At 32.5% G+C, this 17,441-nt stretch overlaps 4 protein-coding genes across 4 annotated transcripts; 2 read left to right on the top strand and 2 right to left on the bottom strand.

Moving 5' to 3' along the window:
* Positions 1–18: 18 nt before the first annotated feature.
* Positions 19–5,452, top strand: LOC114880782 (male-specific lethal 1 homolog). Its single transcript, XM_029197164.2, has 4 exons — positions 19–1,690; positions 2,589–3,337; positions 3,417–3,635; positions 3,719–5,452. Exons 1-4 carry the CDS (start codon positions 629–631, stop codon positions 3,807–3,809), a joined length of 2,121 nt encoding a protein of 706 aa, XP_029052997.2. The 5' UTR covers positions 19–628; the 3' UTR covers positions 3,810–5,452.
* A 92-nt stretch (positions 5,453–5,544) lies between these two features.
* LOC114880789 (actin, clone 403-like) lies at positions 5,545–9,774 on the bottom strand. Its single transcript, XM_029197174.2, has 4 exons — positions 8,780–9,774; positions 8,308–8,686; positions 7,736–7,971; positions 5,545–7,609 (listed from the first exon to the last, which is right to left on the bottom strand). The coding sequence occupies exons 1-4, from the start codon at positions 8,903–8,905 to the stop codon at positions 7,220–7,222; spliced, it is 1,131 nt and encodes a 376-aa protein (XP_029053007.1). The 5' UTR covers positions 8,906–9,774; the 3' UTR covers positions 5,545–7,219.
* A 471-nt stretch (positions 9,775–10,245) lies between these two features.
* Positions 10,246–13,527, bottom strand: LOC114880777 (histone acetyltransferase KAT2A). The gene is made up of 5 exons (XM_029197160.2): positions 13,206–13,527; positions 12,150–13,127; positions 11,515–12,075; positions 10,709–11,433; positions 10,246–10,636 (listed from the first exon to the last, which is right to left on the bottom strand). The coding sequence occupies exons 2-5, from the start codon at positions 13,118–13,120 to the stop codon at positions 10,443–10,445; spliced, it is 2,451 nt and encodes an 816-aa protein (XP_029052993.1). The 5' UTR covers positions 13,121–13,127; positions 13,206–13,527; the 3' UTR covers positions 10,246–10,442.
* Positions 13,528–13,608: 81 nt separating this feature from the next.
* On the top strand, positions 13,609–17,301 carry LOC114880778 (dnaJ homolog subfamily B member 12). The gene is made up of 8 exons (XM_029197161.2): positions 13,609–13,854; positions 14,175–14,325; positions 14,475–14,620; positions 14,689–14,829; positions 14,930–15,060; positions 15,123–15,238; positions 15,435–15,598; positions 15,714–17,301. Exons 1-8 carry the CDS (start codon positions 13,722–13,724, stop codon positions 15,824–15,826), a joined length of 1,095 nt encoding a protein of 364 aa, XP_029052994.1. The 5' UTR covers positions 13,609–13,721; the 3' UTR covers positions 15,827–17,301.
* The last annotated feature ends 140 nt before the right edge of the window (positions 17,302–17,441 follow it).

Raw genomic sequence — 17,441 nt, 5'->3', positions numbered from 1 at the left:
CAAATTGGCAAAATTAAATTGGTGTGATACCTTCTTTTTTTTTCATTTCAAACAACGTTGCGTAAAAGGAAATGAAATGAACGCAGAGCGCATGCGTTTGTTTCTGTTATCCTAAATGTCGTATCGAATATTTTGCAAATAAATAATAAAAAAAGAGACGCCTACCTTCATTGATATTCGTCGATGCGAAGCGGTTGATCGATGGGAGACGCAAATGAAACGACAAAGTTTTTCGTTGTTACCGCGAGATGTCAGTAGTCTAGGATGCTAGAGGAGGCAGTGAAACGCCGCGCGCGGCTCGCATCGTCCGTCATAGTAAACACAAGTACGAACTTGGACGATAGGTACCTCGTGCACTGCCACTGGCAGATACGCGTTTTGACGGGTGTTGAAAGACGACGAAATATAAAAACGACATCATTTCAAACAAAGTGTTCGAAAGTTTGATCGTGCTAGGGATAGGTGAGGGTTATGATATGTGACGGAGGTAAAGAGCGGCGGTGAGGGCATCGTCGTCGGTGAAGGTATTGTCAAGACGCTTAATGTGCGCGGTGCGGGCGCGTGGTACGCTCGAGGCGGCCACAAATGAAGAAGTGGGAAGCCACGACGAGGGTGGTAGAGAGGGAAGATGTCGAGTGGCTCGGCCTCGAAACTCGTGAACGGTGAAAACAAGAAGGAGAACGTTCACGGGTACGAGTACGAGAACAAGAAAGAAACCGTGAGCGGCGCTGCTGGCAGCACTGGCTCTTCCATAGTTCTCACTGGTGATACTAGTAACGCTACTACTATCGTTACTGTTCCTGGTACTGGTACTACTGTTCCTAGTATTACTGGTAACAGTTGTAGTGGTAGTGGTTGTGGTAATGGTGGTAGTGTTTGTTTCACCGGTAGTGGTAACGGTGACAGTGATAGTAATAGCGGTGTTTGCGTTACCGGCTTGACCGTCGGGGGCGTCGTAGGCGTGGAGTTTTGTGACGTTAATTCCGATCTGAAAACAGCGGATAATCTTGAAGAGGTAGACGATCAAAGGGATGTAAACGACGTGACGGAATTCGGTGAAACCGTATTTCAGGATCCATACACGGGAACGTGTATCGAGACGCCAGTCGACAGTCTCGCTACTACTACTACCACCACCACCGCCACAACCACCACCACCACCACCATCACCATCATTGAACACGACGATCGAACAAGTACGACTGTATCTGCTCCTTGTTACGAAGAAGATCAGGAAGAGGATAACGAGGAGGACGACGACAACATGGTCGCGGCGATGAACGAACACTTGTCTACTACGTCGGCGACTAGCGGCATTCGAAGTAGCACAGTTTCGACAACCACTACTACTGGCAACTCGGTTGTAAACCAGAATAATAGTTGCTCTCGTAATGAATATCAAAACGTTCAAGAGGATAGTAAACCAGCCGCTGGAATACTCAGTTTTCCCTGTGACTTTGACCACATGTATGCCAGCATGACAGACGGTGGAGCTCCGGCAGCCGCCACTGCCACCTCTGCTTTGGGTGTCAGCCCCCTTCGAGGCAACGAACCTCGTCAAAACGATCTAACAGAGGTTAAACACCTCAAAGAACTTTTGCTTCTTCATTTGGATTTGATTCAACAACAATCCGAACAAATTGTCACCAAGGATAAACTTTTAGCTGCTCTACGACAGGAGAACGAAACGGTACATTTCATTGCTCTCCGCTATTCCACATAATGTTTATTATTACCACTAACGTTCCTTTCCTTCTTTTCTTAGTATAATGCGTAAGATTTATTCAATGAAATACACTCCAAAATACCCGTGTTTATGCCTGTGTATCTCTACCTTTCCCTCTCTTCCAACACTGTTTTCCCGGTTCTTATTCCTCTTACTGTCATTGGTCGGACGATCGCGAAGGTCAGATTTAATATTGCCACAGGATGGCGCTGTTTTGTATGGAATCATATCTTCGAAACAATGAGCACGTTATTACATGTTTTGCCCAATTCTCGCGCGCAATCTGCCTTTGCGATGACGGTACTTCGTAATGGAAAATGGAAGAATGTTTGAGAAATCGAATTTATTAAAGAAATAGACGATTTCTTACGGTACCATCACACACGATTTCATTGCCGTTCACACCTTTCGTTAGTTATGTTACGTATGACAAACTGTGGAAGTGATAATGCCCGGAATTCGGAAACAAACCAAAACTCGGCTGCCCTGTCGTTTGTTGACAGTAAATAAAATTGTTTTATACAATTTGTCAAAATTCACATTATTGTTACTCTCCAAGGATTTCTGTTGACATTCGTTTATATTCATCAAAGTTTTCTATAAACTTGTCATTCTTTCTTACAACTGTATTTTTACTGTAATGCATGAAATGTTAATTACAAATTATTGTTAATTTATAAATACTGAACTGTAATTGTAAAGTGTTTGATAATGATGTGTTTAAATAAAATTAAGTATTATAATATCAACAAATGATCTAACTTTCATTAAGATTGATGCAAAATTGATACATACGTATAAAATGTTTTTGAAATTATACTTGATGATGGTTTTTTGTAAGCATATATGTTTTATGTTACAGCTTAAATTGCGTTTGGAGCGTATGGATAGACGTGTAAATTTACAAAAACTACGCTCAGAGAACAGTGAAAATTCCATTACGCCAGAACACATAGGAACGTGTTCTCCTCCGACTGTTAATTCTGTGAATGTGCCATCCACTAGCGAACTTCACAGGAACGTTCAATCTGAAAATAATAATTCCCAGTATAACGAAAGTTTTAAAATACGTTTAAATACTAGTGGTGGAATAACGACAGTTAAACAAGAACCAAATGAGAATCAAAATAAGCATGAGACTAAAATAGAGACTGGTAACGATGGTAGGTTAGATTGGGAGGAGAAGAAGAAAAGAAGAACAGATCCAATACCGTTGTCCACTGGAAGCAAAAGAAAAAGAGGTGTTTCGTGTTCGTCTACGATCAGCAATGATACGTCATCGACGGGACACGAAAAGACATTAACTCAGGAAACCGGTAGGAAAAGCGATAGAAAAGGAAAAACGATAACGAAAAAGGAATCCTTTCTTACTACAGAAGAACATTATTACACCGCTGTTGGTGATCCAAGTTATACCTTAAGTTTAAAAGAACCTAATCCCGTGGAAAGTGATACTTCATTGGAAGTTCCAAATTGGAGGGTGAAAATATATACAAGTTGTTATACGATGGAAGGAACCGAAAATTTGGACGATGAAATTTTTAACAAAAGACATTTAAAATTAGAAAATGATGAAAGGAGAAGAAAAAGATGGGATGTACAAAGGATAAGGTTTGTATTATATTTTCAATCAAGTATTTAGTAAATTTAGTAATAGAGCTTTACTAAATATTCAAGCTTTGTTTTTTAGAGAACAAAGGCACATTGAAAAGTTGAAACAGAGACAAGAACGTCAAAATCATCAAGCTACGTGTTACAACACAAATCATACAGGACCTTGTCCATCAACAGTTGAAGAAGAAACGGTATCGTCGTTATGGCCTGATGTAGAACAAATTCAAAGTCTTCAAGTGGATCCCCATTTACCTGTTACTGCATTTGGTGCTCCTATCCCTAGTTTTACTCCGAGGTAACGAGTACCAATGTATTGGTGATCATAAAAATTCTCTATATTCGCTTGTATTAATTATAATGTTAATTTTCTGATTCCAGCGAATTTTCTTTACCATGGTTAAATATGACACGATCAAGTTGTCGACGTCCAAAGCGATCAACAGGTAGAAGAAAATCTACTAGGAGATAAGCTTTTAGAGCGGTGGACAGGACTATTTTTGTCTCATAATTTTTAACCTTTGTCATAGACTTGCTCCCTTATACCTTCATTTTTATTTTCTAATATTATATTCTTTTTATTACGTGAGATAGGGGCACCAAAGATATTTTTATTACCTTTTTTTAAAAGTGCAGTCCAGGAAAGGTAACTATAATCGATAGGAGTACCTACTACTTTCTTTTTTTTTACTTCTTACGTATTTGTTGCTACTGAAACTTGAAACTACAGTAGAAAATATTCATCTTGTAATTTGTCGAGATCAATAGGAATCGTTTTATTCGTACAACTGTAACAATGAATTGTCGCGATTTGATAAAAATATTGATTTATTTAATTTTAATCGATATTTATTAATTATATCTGTGAAATCAGATTCGAAATTGTACAAATTAAAATAATCGATTTAAACTTTCAGATTAAATATATTTTTTGCAACTAATCGGATGAAATAATAAATTTAATTGATTAAATACGTTCTTGAATATATGTTCAAGGAAATTTCTTACAGAAAAAAAAGCAGTGTACAATTAATTCGTAGCCCCTTTTCTTTAGCCTTTAATTAATAGAACGGAAAGTTCTTTGTACCTATGAAATGATCCCATCACTGTTTCCAAAAAGTACCACCGGTACAAATGTATTTATCGTATTATATACTTATCGTTAAAAATTAGGATATTCTTGAAACGAATAGTTTATAAACAAGTTTAACAAGTGAGAAATTTAAAACCGTATCAGATCAGATCTAATTAATTTAATTTTTTTCTTATTACAAACGTTAAATACATAAGCGTGTTTGATCTATTACGGTTTTCATACCTCTATAATGTTTGCATTACACTTATTCGTAAAAGTAATGCATGCATTCGATAAATCATCTCGGATATATCGCACTCTTTGTGGACCATTGTAGTTTAATAAACATAAAGTGTGTAATTATCTGTAAAAAGTTTAAAAACATTTATAGAGATAACCACTGTCTTCCTAAAACATGAAAGATCGTTTAAAAATTTAGAATGTTTCGATGACTGAAAATAGAAATTTCGCGAAGTGGAAAATCCAGTAACTTACGTTGCTTTAATTCAAGAATACAGATAACATCTGAAACACTTCACGGATTTTAATTTAAATGTAATAATTAGATTAATGAATAAGTTATATCTAACGTAACAAATAGTACATACATAATTATATCGTCCGCGTTTACACCGTAATGTTAAATATTATTTCTATAATTTGATAATTTTTTATTAAACTTAAAAAAGGAAAGGGGTTACGACATGCAATTTTTTTTTTTATTCAGACAATTGTTCCATAATACTTTTAGGAAGTTGCAGAATCATTTCTCCGTTTCTTTTTCATCTTTTATCTTCTTTTTTATAAATCATTGCATTTAATTGTAATTCTTAAAAAGAAAAAAAAATCAAACGATAAAATGGACGAACTTTTTAATTGTATCATTTTGTTTTGTAATGTGCGACAAGTGACGAGGTACTCGATTCAACCGTCCATGAGAGGTGTCAGAATTTCATGAACCGAAATACTTGACGTTTAAACACGGTGAATATAGTAATTATAATTTGTAAATAAAGAAACATCTTTCCACGTAAACATAAGCTTTCGTTTACTGTTTTATTTATGATAGTGCATATTACCGGCGAATATATATATATATATATACACACACACATTGTATATGTATATTTCAAATGACCATATTTTGTTTACATTTAAATGAATAAAATGCGCGTAGCATCTTAGATAAATATTTTAAAAAACAGCATGGAACTGTTTGCGTTATACTCGTTAATTCGATTTTATTTATTTGAAATTTTTTTTTTTAAATGCACCAAAGATACAAAATAATAGAATTTCGATCTATTATTATTAATGTTATTATAATTTTAATTTAATCATGTAAAGCATACGTGTATCTCATTATACAAAAAAAAAGAAATTGTTTAGTTTTTCAAATATCTGTCCAAGGTTTTTCCAAATATTGTTTGAAAACTTTTCATTTAAAATTATTAATAATCATCTGGATGTAACTTTAAAATTTAGGCGTTAACACGTAGCTATGTATTGTTTTTTTGTTAAGTTTTTACCGATTGTATAAAATGTTTTGGAATTTTGAATTAACGAGATGTTGACAGCCTACATTTATGTATATGTGTATGTATAGCGGTATACAATACGTTTATCTATCTCTACGTGCATGCCCGCGCATGTACATATTTATACCATGTACCGCACACTTGCAACTATCAAGAAATGTGTATGATTTTAACTAGATCGATGTATATACAGGGTGATTCATTGATTTTGATCATGTTAAGCGTCTCCGTCGTTCGTCAATGACAGAGGAAAGTATAATAAGAAATTGTTTGGTTCGACCTAATCATTTTTTAAGGTCATCAGTTTTTGGTACAACAATTGGATCACTGACTATGTTTATTAAACAAAATCTTTCTTTTCTATGTACTATATCGTTGTTGAAAGTAGAATACACATATATAAAATTGTATTTCATAGACAATATGTAATTAGAAAAAAAAAAAAGATAAATGATCCAGAAGTGTTAGAAACTGTGACTTTAAAAATCTTATCTCCATGACCAGAGTTGCCTCCTTGAACCAAACAATTTCTTCGGCGTACAATTTTTTATTTTTTTATGGTATTAATAGTATCAAAATAAATGAACCACCTATGTGTGAGTGTAAACGTACGTATGTGGGTATTTTGCGAAATATATTTATTACGTTGTGTATAATATATAAATATTATACTACATAATATAGTACATGCGTTATTATTATTATGTATACAGGTTGTTCCGTAAGTGATGGATCATTTTCAAGGAAGTATAAATCTATTTGTAAACACATAATAGTAACAGTATAAGCGTTCAATCGATCTACATTAGTACATATTTCGATTGTCAGAATAGTTGAAAAAAAAAAACAAAAAAAAAACGAGCGAAGCTTAAGTTAAGATAACAAAAAAATTAAATAAATAAATAAATAAGTAATTTAAGAACAAAGATTAACAACAAAAAGATCCATTGATAACTTATGAAATGATCTGTATCTAATGGAAGTTACAATTTAGAATTAAGTGATATCGAATAAAATATAGGATTATTTCGTACAAAGAAATATCTCGACGAAATGTTAAAGATTAATCATCCTATTATAAAAGATCGAAATTTTTCAAATAAGTGTTACGTTACGCGTTCGAATATATAATTTTGTATACGAAACAAAAATATTTCATCGCGATATAATATTAACTGATAATTTTTTAACGGAATGTAGTGAAATTTCTTTTTTTATCCGAAAAGAAAGCCAAAAAAAAAAAAAATAATAATAATAATACAAAGAAACTTAGAAACACTTTCTATGCACAATAGACGGTCCCGATTCATCGTATTCTTGCTTCGAAATCCACATTTGTTGGAAGGTGCTCAAGCTAGCCAAGATCGAGCCACCGATCCAAACAGAGTATTTCCTTTCCGGTGGCGCGATTATCTTGATCTTCATCGTGGACGGAGCCAGTGCCGTTATTTCCTTTTGCATCCTATCCGCGATACCTGGATACATGGTCGTACCGCCTGATAAAACTGAGTTCGCATACAAATCCTTACGAATATCAACGTCGCATTTCATGATCGAATTGTACGTTGTCTCGTGTATTCCGCATGATTCCATCCCTAGGAAACTTGGTTGGAACATCGCTTCCGGGCACCGGAAGCGTTCGTTTCCGATAGTGATTACCTACAATCAATTATTAATTCATCTTTCTTCTTTCTTTTCAACATGCTAGTATTATTTCTTTATTCTCAATTATTAAAACGCATATATCGATAAGAGAAATGTTGGATAGCATGTAATTCTAATTACCTGACCGTCTGGTAATTCGTAACTCTTTTCGAGAGCACTTGAACCGGCAGCTGTAGCCATTTCCTGTTGAAAATCTAAAGCAACGTAGCACAGTTTTTCCTTAATATCTCGAACGATTTCACGCTCGGCGGTCGTGGTAAAGGAATACCCTCTTTCGGTTAAGATCTTCATAAGGTAGTCCGTTAAATCGCGACCGGCCAAGTCCATACGCAGAATAGCGTGTGGCAAGGCATATCCTGAATGAAATAGGATTTTCAATTATAAAATACATGTGTCGATAAATTTTTTGATAACTATTTTTAATTATATCGTTACTAAAATTAAATGTTAACGATACTGTGTAAACATTTTTAAAAATGTTGGACGATTCTGCAAATTGGAAAATAACTGTTTTTTTTTTAAATGTGACAAAATTTTATCAGAATATCATTTGAAGGAATAGAAAAAAGATATTATGGAAAACATTTTTTGAAATATCAACGGTACATATATTTTTTTCAAGTATTATATTGCGAAATGAAATTTTAATCGATTTAAGTGATAGATACATAGGTATTCGATAAAACACGTACCCTCATAAATCGGCACCGTATGCGAAACTCCGTCGCCGCTATCTAATACAATGCCTGTAGTGCGTCCTGAAGCGTAAAGCGATAAAACAGCTTGTATAGCAACATACATCGCTGGAGAATTAAAAGTTTCAAACATTATTTGTGTCATCTTTTCCCTGTTAGCTTTAGGATTCAGAGGAGCCTCGGTTAAAAGAACCGGATGTTCTTCCGGCGCGATTCTCAGTTCGTTATAGAAGGTGTGGTGCCAGATCTTTTCCATGTCGTCCCAATTTGTTACGATCCCATGTTCAATAGGATATTTAACGGTTAAAACACCCCTTTTACTTTGCGCTTCATCACCTACGTAACTATCTTTTTGTCCCATCCCGACCATGATCCCCTATGAAATTGTTCAATTTTATATTTTTAAATTATAATAAAAAGAACAACCGTTACTCTAAGTAAAGGGATTATAAAATAAAGTTTATTTTACCTGGTATCTAGGTCTCCCAACGATAGAAGGAAACACAGCACGTGGAGCATCGTCTCCAGCAAATCCTGCCTTGCACATTCCCGATCCATTGTCAACTACTAAGGCTGCTACGTCGTCGTCGCACATTTTAAATCGCTGATAATTATTTTACTTCTTCTCGTACGATAAAAATAAATATTAAATTCGTTTCTTGAGAATAAGATATAATTTATTTATCTGACTAGATTTTGCACAGTCTTGATAGTGCATTGACTTCTTTAATATTGTTCCTCCAGAAGAATGTAGCTGCTTTATATTGCCTCCCCCTCTTTAGCTACCTCTGAACATTTGTACCTGTGCTTTTAACAGTTTTTTCCATCTCGATTAATTGGTACATTACATAATTAATATAAGATATCATTATATTTTTCAATTTTTTCAAACTTTGTAATATTAAACAAGCATGCAATGATTTTATTTTTAAACCTATGAAAATTATAATTATTTACAATATTTATTTTATCGGTAATACGAAATTTAGGTAAAGGGAGTCACGTTTAAAACTGAAGTAATTATAATTGTATTAATTATTGTATAAAGGACATTGAGCCTATGTAACAGCTGCATTACTACATCTAACACGGTAATAAGGACAAATGCTTATGTGAATTTAATTGGTTTGTAACATATGCCAATTAAGAGAATGTTATTAAATTACAGATAGAGTTTATATTAAGTAGAGCATATAAAGTGTTTCTTTGTCTCCGACTGTGTTGAATACCTTTAACTGTGAATGTGATCTAGACTGTAGAGTATCTTATTTGTATTTAAATATGAGTATATCCTGCTCATTAAAGAAAGTGAAAATTAACTTCCTCAGAGTTTACCGAATGTAAATTGTAAAAATTACGGAATATAATTTATTTTATAAGATGATAATAAGCCTATACGGAGAAAGAATATTGTATCGCATAAACATATGTGTATATACGTAACTTGTTTGCAGTTAAATCTATTAAAATGTTTTGTAATATTTAAAGTGGATCGATGTAAAATCTTGTTTGATATTTTCATCTAAAATGAAGTTTAATTTAAAATCTAGAGATTTTTATAGAAAGTAATATAAATGATGTAGTTTTAAAAAAAAAATTTAGAAGCTACTTTAACATTTTATTAATTTTCTTTTTTTATCATTCAAATTATCTTAGTTAACGTTACTGCTATATTTACAGAGCAGAGAAATTTTAATTCAAGTCTCCCAGAATTAACGCATTTTAAAGATTCACTGTTCCATAGAATGACCACTATGCAGAGTCTCATTATAATTGGTGTATTACATTCCTTAATTAACTGTTCGACTAATCCTTATAATTAGGCCGTGAAATTAAGTACCTAGTTTGCTGTTTTAATTTACTGTATATCCTATTTTCAGCCGTTTCGTAGCGCAGGGGAGAGGGGTCAAGAATTATAAAAAATTAAACGTTAAGTACATTAAAAATTATGAAATTAAAAGTAAACATTTTTACCTATATTTTACATAACAGTATACATTACACGTATAGATAAATATTTCTTGAATGATTTTTTTTCCCGAAGGTTTATACCGAAGATTTTTATTTACAAATGAATGTACAAGTACAAAATATTTAATTTAATCAAATGATCTATTTTCGTGCAACAAGTTTTACTTGTCCCAAAGACCAATCTCTTTCATTCTTGTTTGAAAGTATTTTTCTAAAGCATTAGCGCATCGATAATATTCGGTATCGGGGCTATTATACAAACGACAATTAGTAAAAATTCGAGTCATATCTGCGATGAATAATCTTCTTGTAACGTAGTATCGAGCTTTTAGTCGGTCCGTCATAGTTTTGAGATCTAAAAAAAATATAAATTGATGTTTTCTTTCATTCTATATTATTATGTTTTAAAATTCGCTATTATACTAACCCATTGGATACTTAATATGATCGTAATAATCTGGGACATCATTCTTATCTACAGGTTTTAAAAACGGCCATGCTGTACTGTGATTCTTCACGCTATTTAAAACATTCTTCAAAGCATTATATAAAGAATCAGTGATATCTAAACATGCTTCCATTGGCTCTGGCCCTTGAGTACCTTTAGCTACTCCTCTTGTTCTTGTTTGAGCGTAACTTTTCCAACCAGTTTCACGAATACCGGGTATAGATTCTACTGGAATGCCTCTGACACCTTCTTTGAAACACGTTAAACCAGGATGAACTTTTTGTATTTCCTGCTGTCTTTGATGAATCAATTTTTTAATAATTTCTTTCTGCTTTCGTATAACCGCCGTAAACTCGGTGTATACAATTTTTGCATTTAATTCACAATGCATTAACGTCGCGCCCTCGTAATCTTTAATATACCCTTGATACATTGATCGAGGTAATTTAATATCTTTACTAAAACCTTGCTTCTTAAAGTATCCAATTGCAAATTCGTCTGCGAACGTGAGGAAATGTAATATATTGTTCTTTATGTGATAATCTTTAAGCATGTTCATTAAATGCGTGCCATAGCCTTTGACTTGTTCTTGACTCGTAACGGCGCAAAATACTATCTCTGTAAAACCCTGTGTAGGGAACATTCGAAAACAGATACCACCAATTGGCCGTCCGTCTTTTATTAGAGCCAAAGTTTTGTGCTTTCTATAAGCGAAACATTCTTGCTAGTTAAGAATCATTTTAAAGGATTAATGAATTTTTTCGATTATTATTTATTGTACTTACGGATCGAAAACTAATTGAGATATATACTCTTTTGGCATTCTTGGTAATTGATGACTGAAAACATTATGCAATCCAATTAACCAGAGCATTGTCTGTTTAGAAACTGGCTGTGTTAAACTATTTCCAACAACGTGAAATTCTATAATTTTTCTACTTTCTTCGATCTTTGCCGTTTCGTCCCTTGGAACATTCGGCGGGAATACTGCATCAGGTCCGCACATGTAATTAGGATCATTGATGGTTGCTACAATTTCAGCAACAGTTTCTTCTGGCAAATCCTCAAACATTTCCTCGTTCTTTCTTCGTTTTACCTCCGAACGTCCCTCGGAATGAGATCTTTTCTCGTGAATTTTCTTCATACCAGGACTTATATTAATCGTTGTATAATTATCTTTATCATTTGGTGGAACCATGACTTTCTCAAATTCACCTGTTTTTCTCCCTTGATTTGCCTTTGATTCCAATGCAGTTTGTAAATAGGTAAGAGGTACCTGTTTGAAATCAGGATCCCAAATTGGTGAATTGTCAGCATAAATCTCTGCTTCCAACATGGAGAGAAATCTTAAATTAAATAGAAGCTTTATTTATTAATGAACAAGGTAAACTAAATCAAAGTTAATAGGTTTTTTACATACTTAGGGAAATGTGTTAAGACTATCACTCTTTTTTCTGGTGCTAATTTATCTCTTTCACTGTGACATTTGTCTAATAATTGCCTGGAAACTGGCTTAAAAACAGCTTGAACAAATGTTCGGCCAAAAACTAAGGATGTATCATAATGAGGCAATGAGTCACAGAATGCTGGTATATGACAGAACACTAACCATCTAGTATGATTAATTTTATATGCAGGAGCTTCTTCTGGGCTAATTGTGCCTCTTCTAGCGCTAAGTGGATCAAAGTTCCAATGGTTCAAACAATGTAAAAACATTTTTGCCATATCACACATTGCTTGCATATCTCTTTGGGGCAAATGACCATACTTGTATGCAACAAAGTTCATTACTGCTTTTGCTATGCTAGGTCTTTCGAAAGGTGGTTGCCCTAAAGGACCTTCTATCGTCGGTTTACTCATAGACTGTATGCACTTTCTTAGGAGCTTATACAGATAGAAATAAACTTTCTTTGTATCAGGATCTTCTTCTTTCTGTAATCCTAGAAAAATGTTGTCAGCATCTATAACCATGCATAACAATTTATTAATTTCTTCCTCTGACTGATTAGTTAAATGTGAAACATGATTTTCTAAAACATGGGTGCAACTTTTGCAAGGATCAAAGAAATTTATCACAGGCTGCTGTGATTCATTTTTGGGAGATTTGGTTAACAGTTGAGAATTTTTCCATCCGATACATTTGCAGTCTTCTGCTTTGCATGCACTATAAGTGGCAATCTTTAATATCTTTTTCATCTGAGGCAAATTTAACATTTGTTGTTTCCTTTGTTGTATTCTTTGAAGATTATTTTGCCGACTGCTCTGTTCTTGAGGTCTGGCAGTGGTTGATTCTCTGCTATTCCCTGCATGCTGTGAGGTACTAGTTACGGATTGACCACTTTCATCCAAAGATTGCAATGCTGCATTACGATTTCCCTCTTCACTTGCCATTGCTTTGCTAATTTTATTATACAAGAATATAAACAACAATATATTCAAAAGGTTAATACTTAGTAATATGATTGCAAATAAATACCTTTTGTACAATAAACAAAACAACTTCAGGTATACACCATCAAACAATTTTTAATATAAATATCATACCGCTGTATGTATTGACAATGTTTCATAAATCTGTGTATAAATAGTTTTTCTTTGTTCAAATATATGTTGTCTGGTACTAATGATGATAAATTTTTCTGTTTGTTTAAAAACTATTTTGTACTACTATTGCTTAATTTATTTAGTTATTTCATACGATTTCATACCAACAAATGTTTAAATTGTTTAGTATTGGAGTTAAATTATTCACATTTGTAAATATAATAAATAAAAGAGCATGAAAGAGGTAATGTTCAGCCTGCTGCAAACAGCGCCTCCAATAGGGTTTTATTATCAGGTAGTAGAATGCTTTACTCTTACATCGTTGTGCGTTCATGACGCAACTTATTAAATTGCTATGGCGGAGGCTTAATTTTGTGATTGAATTTATTTACTATTCTGCTCCGTCATTGCGTTAAGATAAGCTTTAATTGAATTTTTAACAGAAACCATGGATAGCAATAAAGATGAAGCAGAACGGTGTATGGAACTCGCGGAAAGGTATCTGCGAGAAAAGAAGTATGAAGAGGCTGAAAAATTTGTACGTAAAGCACAGAAACTTTATCCGACGAAAAAAGCAGAAGGTAAATTAACGTAAAATACACGTCACTGTTTTTCGTATTATGTATAATTTAATTGTTAATTTATTGATACCATTATTTTGTAATAAACGCACCTGTTGTATTTACATTCAATTAATAAAACCATGTTATACAGCAACGTTATTAATTTTTTAACAAATTACGTTAAGCATGGTTTTTCTAATGATAGAGAAACTAAATTTGTTGCTTGTATGTTGTTTTTTAAACATTTCATAATATATTATTGAATTATATTGTTAGAAGAAACTGTTTAATTGTATTCAACAAAGAACATGTTGACATAAATGGACATATATTCACAGATGTATTAGCAAAAATAACAATGCTATCGAAACAAAATCAAAAGTCTGAGTCTGAACCTACTGTCAGAAAACGTCAAACAACAACTAAGGAAGCCACACATACTCAAACTTCTATTGAATATTCAAAGGATCAACTTGAATATGTTAAGAGGTATACATATAACATAAGAATTAGAATGTACTTTTCCTGTTATTAATTAAATAAACCATTGCATTTTCTGTTAGTGTTTGTACTATGAATCTTTTAATAGGATTATATTTAAAGTTAAGTGATTATTGTAAATATTTGTTTGATTTCAGGATTAAAAAATGCAAGGATTATTATGAAATATTAGGGGTAACCAAAGAAGCAACTGATAGTGATATTAAGAAAGCATATAAAAAGCTAGCACTCCAATTACATCCAGATAAAAATAAAGCACCGGGTGCTGCTGAAGCTTTTAAAGGTAAATAATGCATGGTGTTTTATTCATAATGAATTTGTTATGATGAATATAATGTATGTTACATGCAGCTATTGGAAATGCTGTTGCTATTCTCACTGATGTGGAAAAGAGAAAACAATATGATATGTATGGTCCTGAAGAAGAAAGAATGCAGAATGTTCAAACTAGACAAAATCATGCACATTACAATTACACAAGAGGATTTGAAAGTACTTTTAAAATATATCTACTTTTTCATTATATTTATCTAATGCTGTGAAGTTTGATCAGTAATTACTAACATAAAATGGTAAACATAATTTCTTACAGCTGACATTACAGCAGAAGAATTGTTTAACATGTTCTTTGGAGGTGGATTTCCACAACAAGAATTCTACACAAGACGTTCTGGAAGATGGGCAAGACAGGCTGATGCGCAAGCTCAACATGCTCATTCACAGGTATGAAAATAAATGATTGTTTTTAGTATATTATAAATTTCTAAAAAAATTTTAATTTTTAGCAAACAAATGGATATACCACATTCCTTCAGATGTTGCCTGTTTTATTATTAATATTATTAACTATGATGAGCAGTTTCTTTATATCAGATCCTGTATATAGCTTGCATTCGAACGCGTAAGTGTATTTACAATTTACGACAAATATTAAGGGCGAATAAATTAGTTTTTAATCGGTACTATTGTGGGATGTTTCAATTCTACTGCTTATACTTTATATTTCTTCACTGTTATCTCCACTATCTTAACGATTTTAAAGATAGTATATGATTTTTTGTGAAAATGATTGTATGCACATTTTAATTTGTGCGCAGAAAATATTCTGTCCTGAGAACAACTCAAGGATTAAAGGTGCCATACTATGTCAAAGAAAACTTTCATACCGAATATCAAGGCAGTTTACGTAGGCTAGAAATTTCTGTCGAAGAAGAGTACCTGAATAACTTGAGACACGCCTGTTTTAGAGAGAAAAGTTATAGTAAGTATCTCGTTCAATTAATTCATCCATATCTCAGTATATAAATTGTCAGGTGTAGATTACTTATTGCTTTTAAAAATAAATGAAGAAGTACGTTTTACTCTTTAATCTTTAGGGGATACAATGATGTGGAAAGCAAGAAACTTTGGAGATCAAGATTTATTTTTCAAAGCTAAAAATATCGAACTTCCCTCGTGTAAGAGGGTACAAGATTTACAAGGAGCATAGCGACACTATGTAATTGAATAGAGTGTTATTTGTAGATAGGTGTACATTGTATTTACACGTGTGTAGTTATTACTGGATTAAATGAAGAATATCAAACATAATACGTATGCGAATGTATACATTGTATATCGTCGCCTCCAGATTTACAAATGATATTCTTCATGGTCCATTATGAATTTTTCACATAGAAAATGTAAGCTTTTTATTCTATTCTCAAATCGTAAATTGGTTGTTAACAAGATTGATTGTAGTAGCGTGTATGATAAATTTATGATATACATCAGTCAAACATATAACTTATAGTTGATCAGACTGAGAATGCAATTTTATAAATCGTTTGATTTATGCATACTACACTAGAATTATTTAGATTTCGTTTTATTACGACACAAGAATAGTTCAGTGGTATAGGCAGTAGTAAAGATATTGATTTTTAAATATTTCTCGTGATTCATTAGTGTCAGTAAAATTTTAATATTTAAATCTTGCCGTATTGGTAATGCCATTGAGTATAATAGTTTAATAATGAAAAATTAAAAGATTGTTCGACGCTAATATAACAATTCTCATGATTTTGATAGAAGTATTGTTGCAATATTTAAAGCTGCTCGTGTATGAAAAGCTCTAGATAACAAAGATTTAGAAAACTCATTAAACGTTAATCATAATAATATTTATGAAAATATGTAGGAATAAATTATATATTGTATGCTAAAGTCATTAACGTTAGAAGGAAACAAATGAAATTGTTGTACGCATTTTTGTTAAATAAAAAAAATCCAATTGTTCTGACGTTCAAAAAATAGTACCAGTTTGTAAGGCCTATGTTGATTGCGTTAACACTTATTCAAACGAGTTTTGTTTCTTATCTGAACAAGCAATCAGATTTACAGTATTAATGTTAAAGAGTTACTAGTTACTAGTTACATTCCTTCTGTTATCACGAAAAATACACGATGACGAATACACAAACATCTATATATATATACATCATTCTACTTATGAAATTGTAATTAAAATTACAGAGAGAAAGCATTATGTAAATTTTCTTTCACTCGTAAAATTATAACAAGTGACCTTCGTTAAGTTGCTGAGAAAGAACCGTACACGTCATCGTGTTACAAATTTTTATATGAACACAAAACTGAACGAAATTTTTAAGATAAAATGGTCAGTCGTTAATTATAAATTACAATGTTACATATGGATAATTGTAAAATAGATAACCAATGTACTTGCTTTGAGAAAAGCCTGTTCGTGTGACGTTGAAGTTTATAGACACTAATTGTTTTCTTTTTTAATGGATTCTATGATTACTCATGTTTGAAATCGAAAATATTTATGCGATCTGATTCATCCAACCGCACATATCAAATTTGTTCACGATCCATTTTAATAGCCCATATTTGTTTAAATGTATGTTATACATGTTAAAGTATTTTAACTAGCTTCTAAATAAAAGAGTTTTAAACACATCAATAATTATTATCTGTATTCTAGTTTTTAAGAACAATTTATCGAGGGAATATATAATATTTGTTATTTTGGTGTTAAAGTTCTGATCTTTAATATTAATTCAGCGTTTTCTTCAAAAATACGCGAGTTGAAAATTTTT

The sequence above is a fragment of the Osmia bicornis genome, chromosome 2, assembly GCF_907164935.1.
Source record: "Osmia bicornis bicornis chromosome 2, iOsmBic2.1, whole genome shotgun sequence".
In the NCBI taxonomy this organism is placed as follows: domain Eukaryota; kingdom Metazoa; phylum Arthropoda; class Insecta; order Hymenoptera; family Megachilidae; genus Osmia; species Osmia bicornis.
The sequence above is the reverse complement of the archived record's forward strand: the minus strand, read 5'-3'. Positions and strand labels throughout refer to the sequence as shown.

Bases quoted from the DNA above. Each gene is read 5' to 3' on its own strand.
- LOC114880782 (XM_029197164.2), top strand. From the start codon at position 629: ATGTCGAGTGGCTCGGCCTCGAAACTCGTGAACGGTGAAAACAAGAAG. The intron at 1,691-2,588 runs GTACATTTCATT...TTTATGTTACAG, and splicing joins TACGACAGGAGAACGAAACG to CTTAAATTGCGTTTGGAGCG. The intron at 3,636-3,718 runs GTAACGAGTACC...TTCTGATTCCAG, and splicing joins ATCCCTAGTTTTACTCCGAG to CGAATTTTCTTTACCATGGT.
- LOC114880789 (XM_029197174.2), bottom strand. From the start codon at position 8,905: ATGTGCGACGACGACGTAGCAGCCTTAGTAGTTGACAATGGATCGGGA. The intron at 8,687-8,779 runs GTAAAATAAACT...ACAATTTCATAG, and splicing joins TTGGGAGACCTAGATACCAG to GGGATCATGGTCGGGATGGG. The intron at 7,610-7,735 runs GTAATTAGAATT...AATTGATTGTAG, and splicing joins ACGAATTACCAGACGGTCAG to GTAATCACTATCGGAAACGA.
- LOC114880777 (XM_029197160.2), bottom strand. From the start codon at position 13,120: ATGGCAAGTGAAGAGGGAAATCGTAATGCAGCATTGCAATCTTTGGAT. The intron at 12,076-12,149 runs GTATGTAAAAAA...ATTTAATTTAAG, and splicing joins GTCTTAACACATTTCCCTAA to ATTTCTCTCCATGTTGGAAG. The intron at 10,637-10,708 runs GTTAGTATAATA...TATTTTTTTTAG, and splicing joins TCATATTAAGTATCCAATGG to ATCTCAAAACTATGACGGAC.
- LOC114880778 (XM_029197161.2), top strand. From the start codon at position 13,722: ATGGATAGCAATAAAGATGAAGCAGAACGGTGTATGGAACTCGCGGAA. The intron at 13,855-14,174 runs GTAAATTAACGT...ATATATTCACAG, and splicing joins TCCGACGAAAAAAGCAGAAG to ATGTATTAGCAAAAATAACA. The intron at 14,326-14,474 runs GTATACATATAA...GTTTGATTTCAG, and splicing joins CAACTTGAATATGTTAAGAG to GATTAAAAAATGCAAGGATT.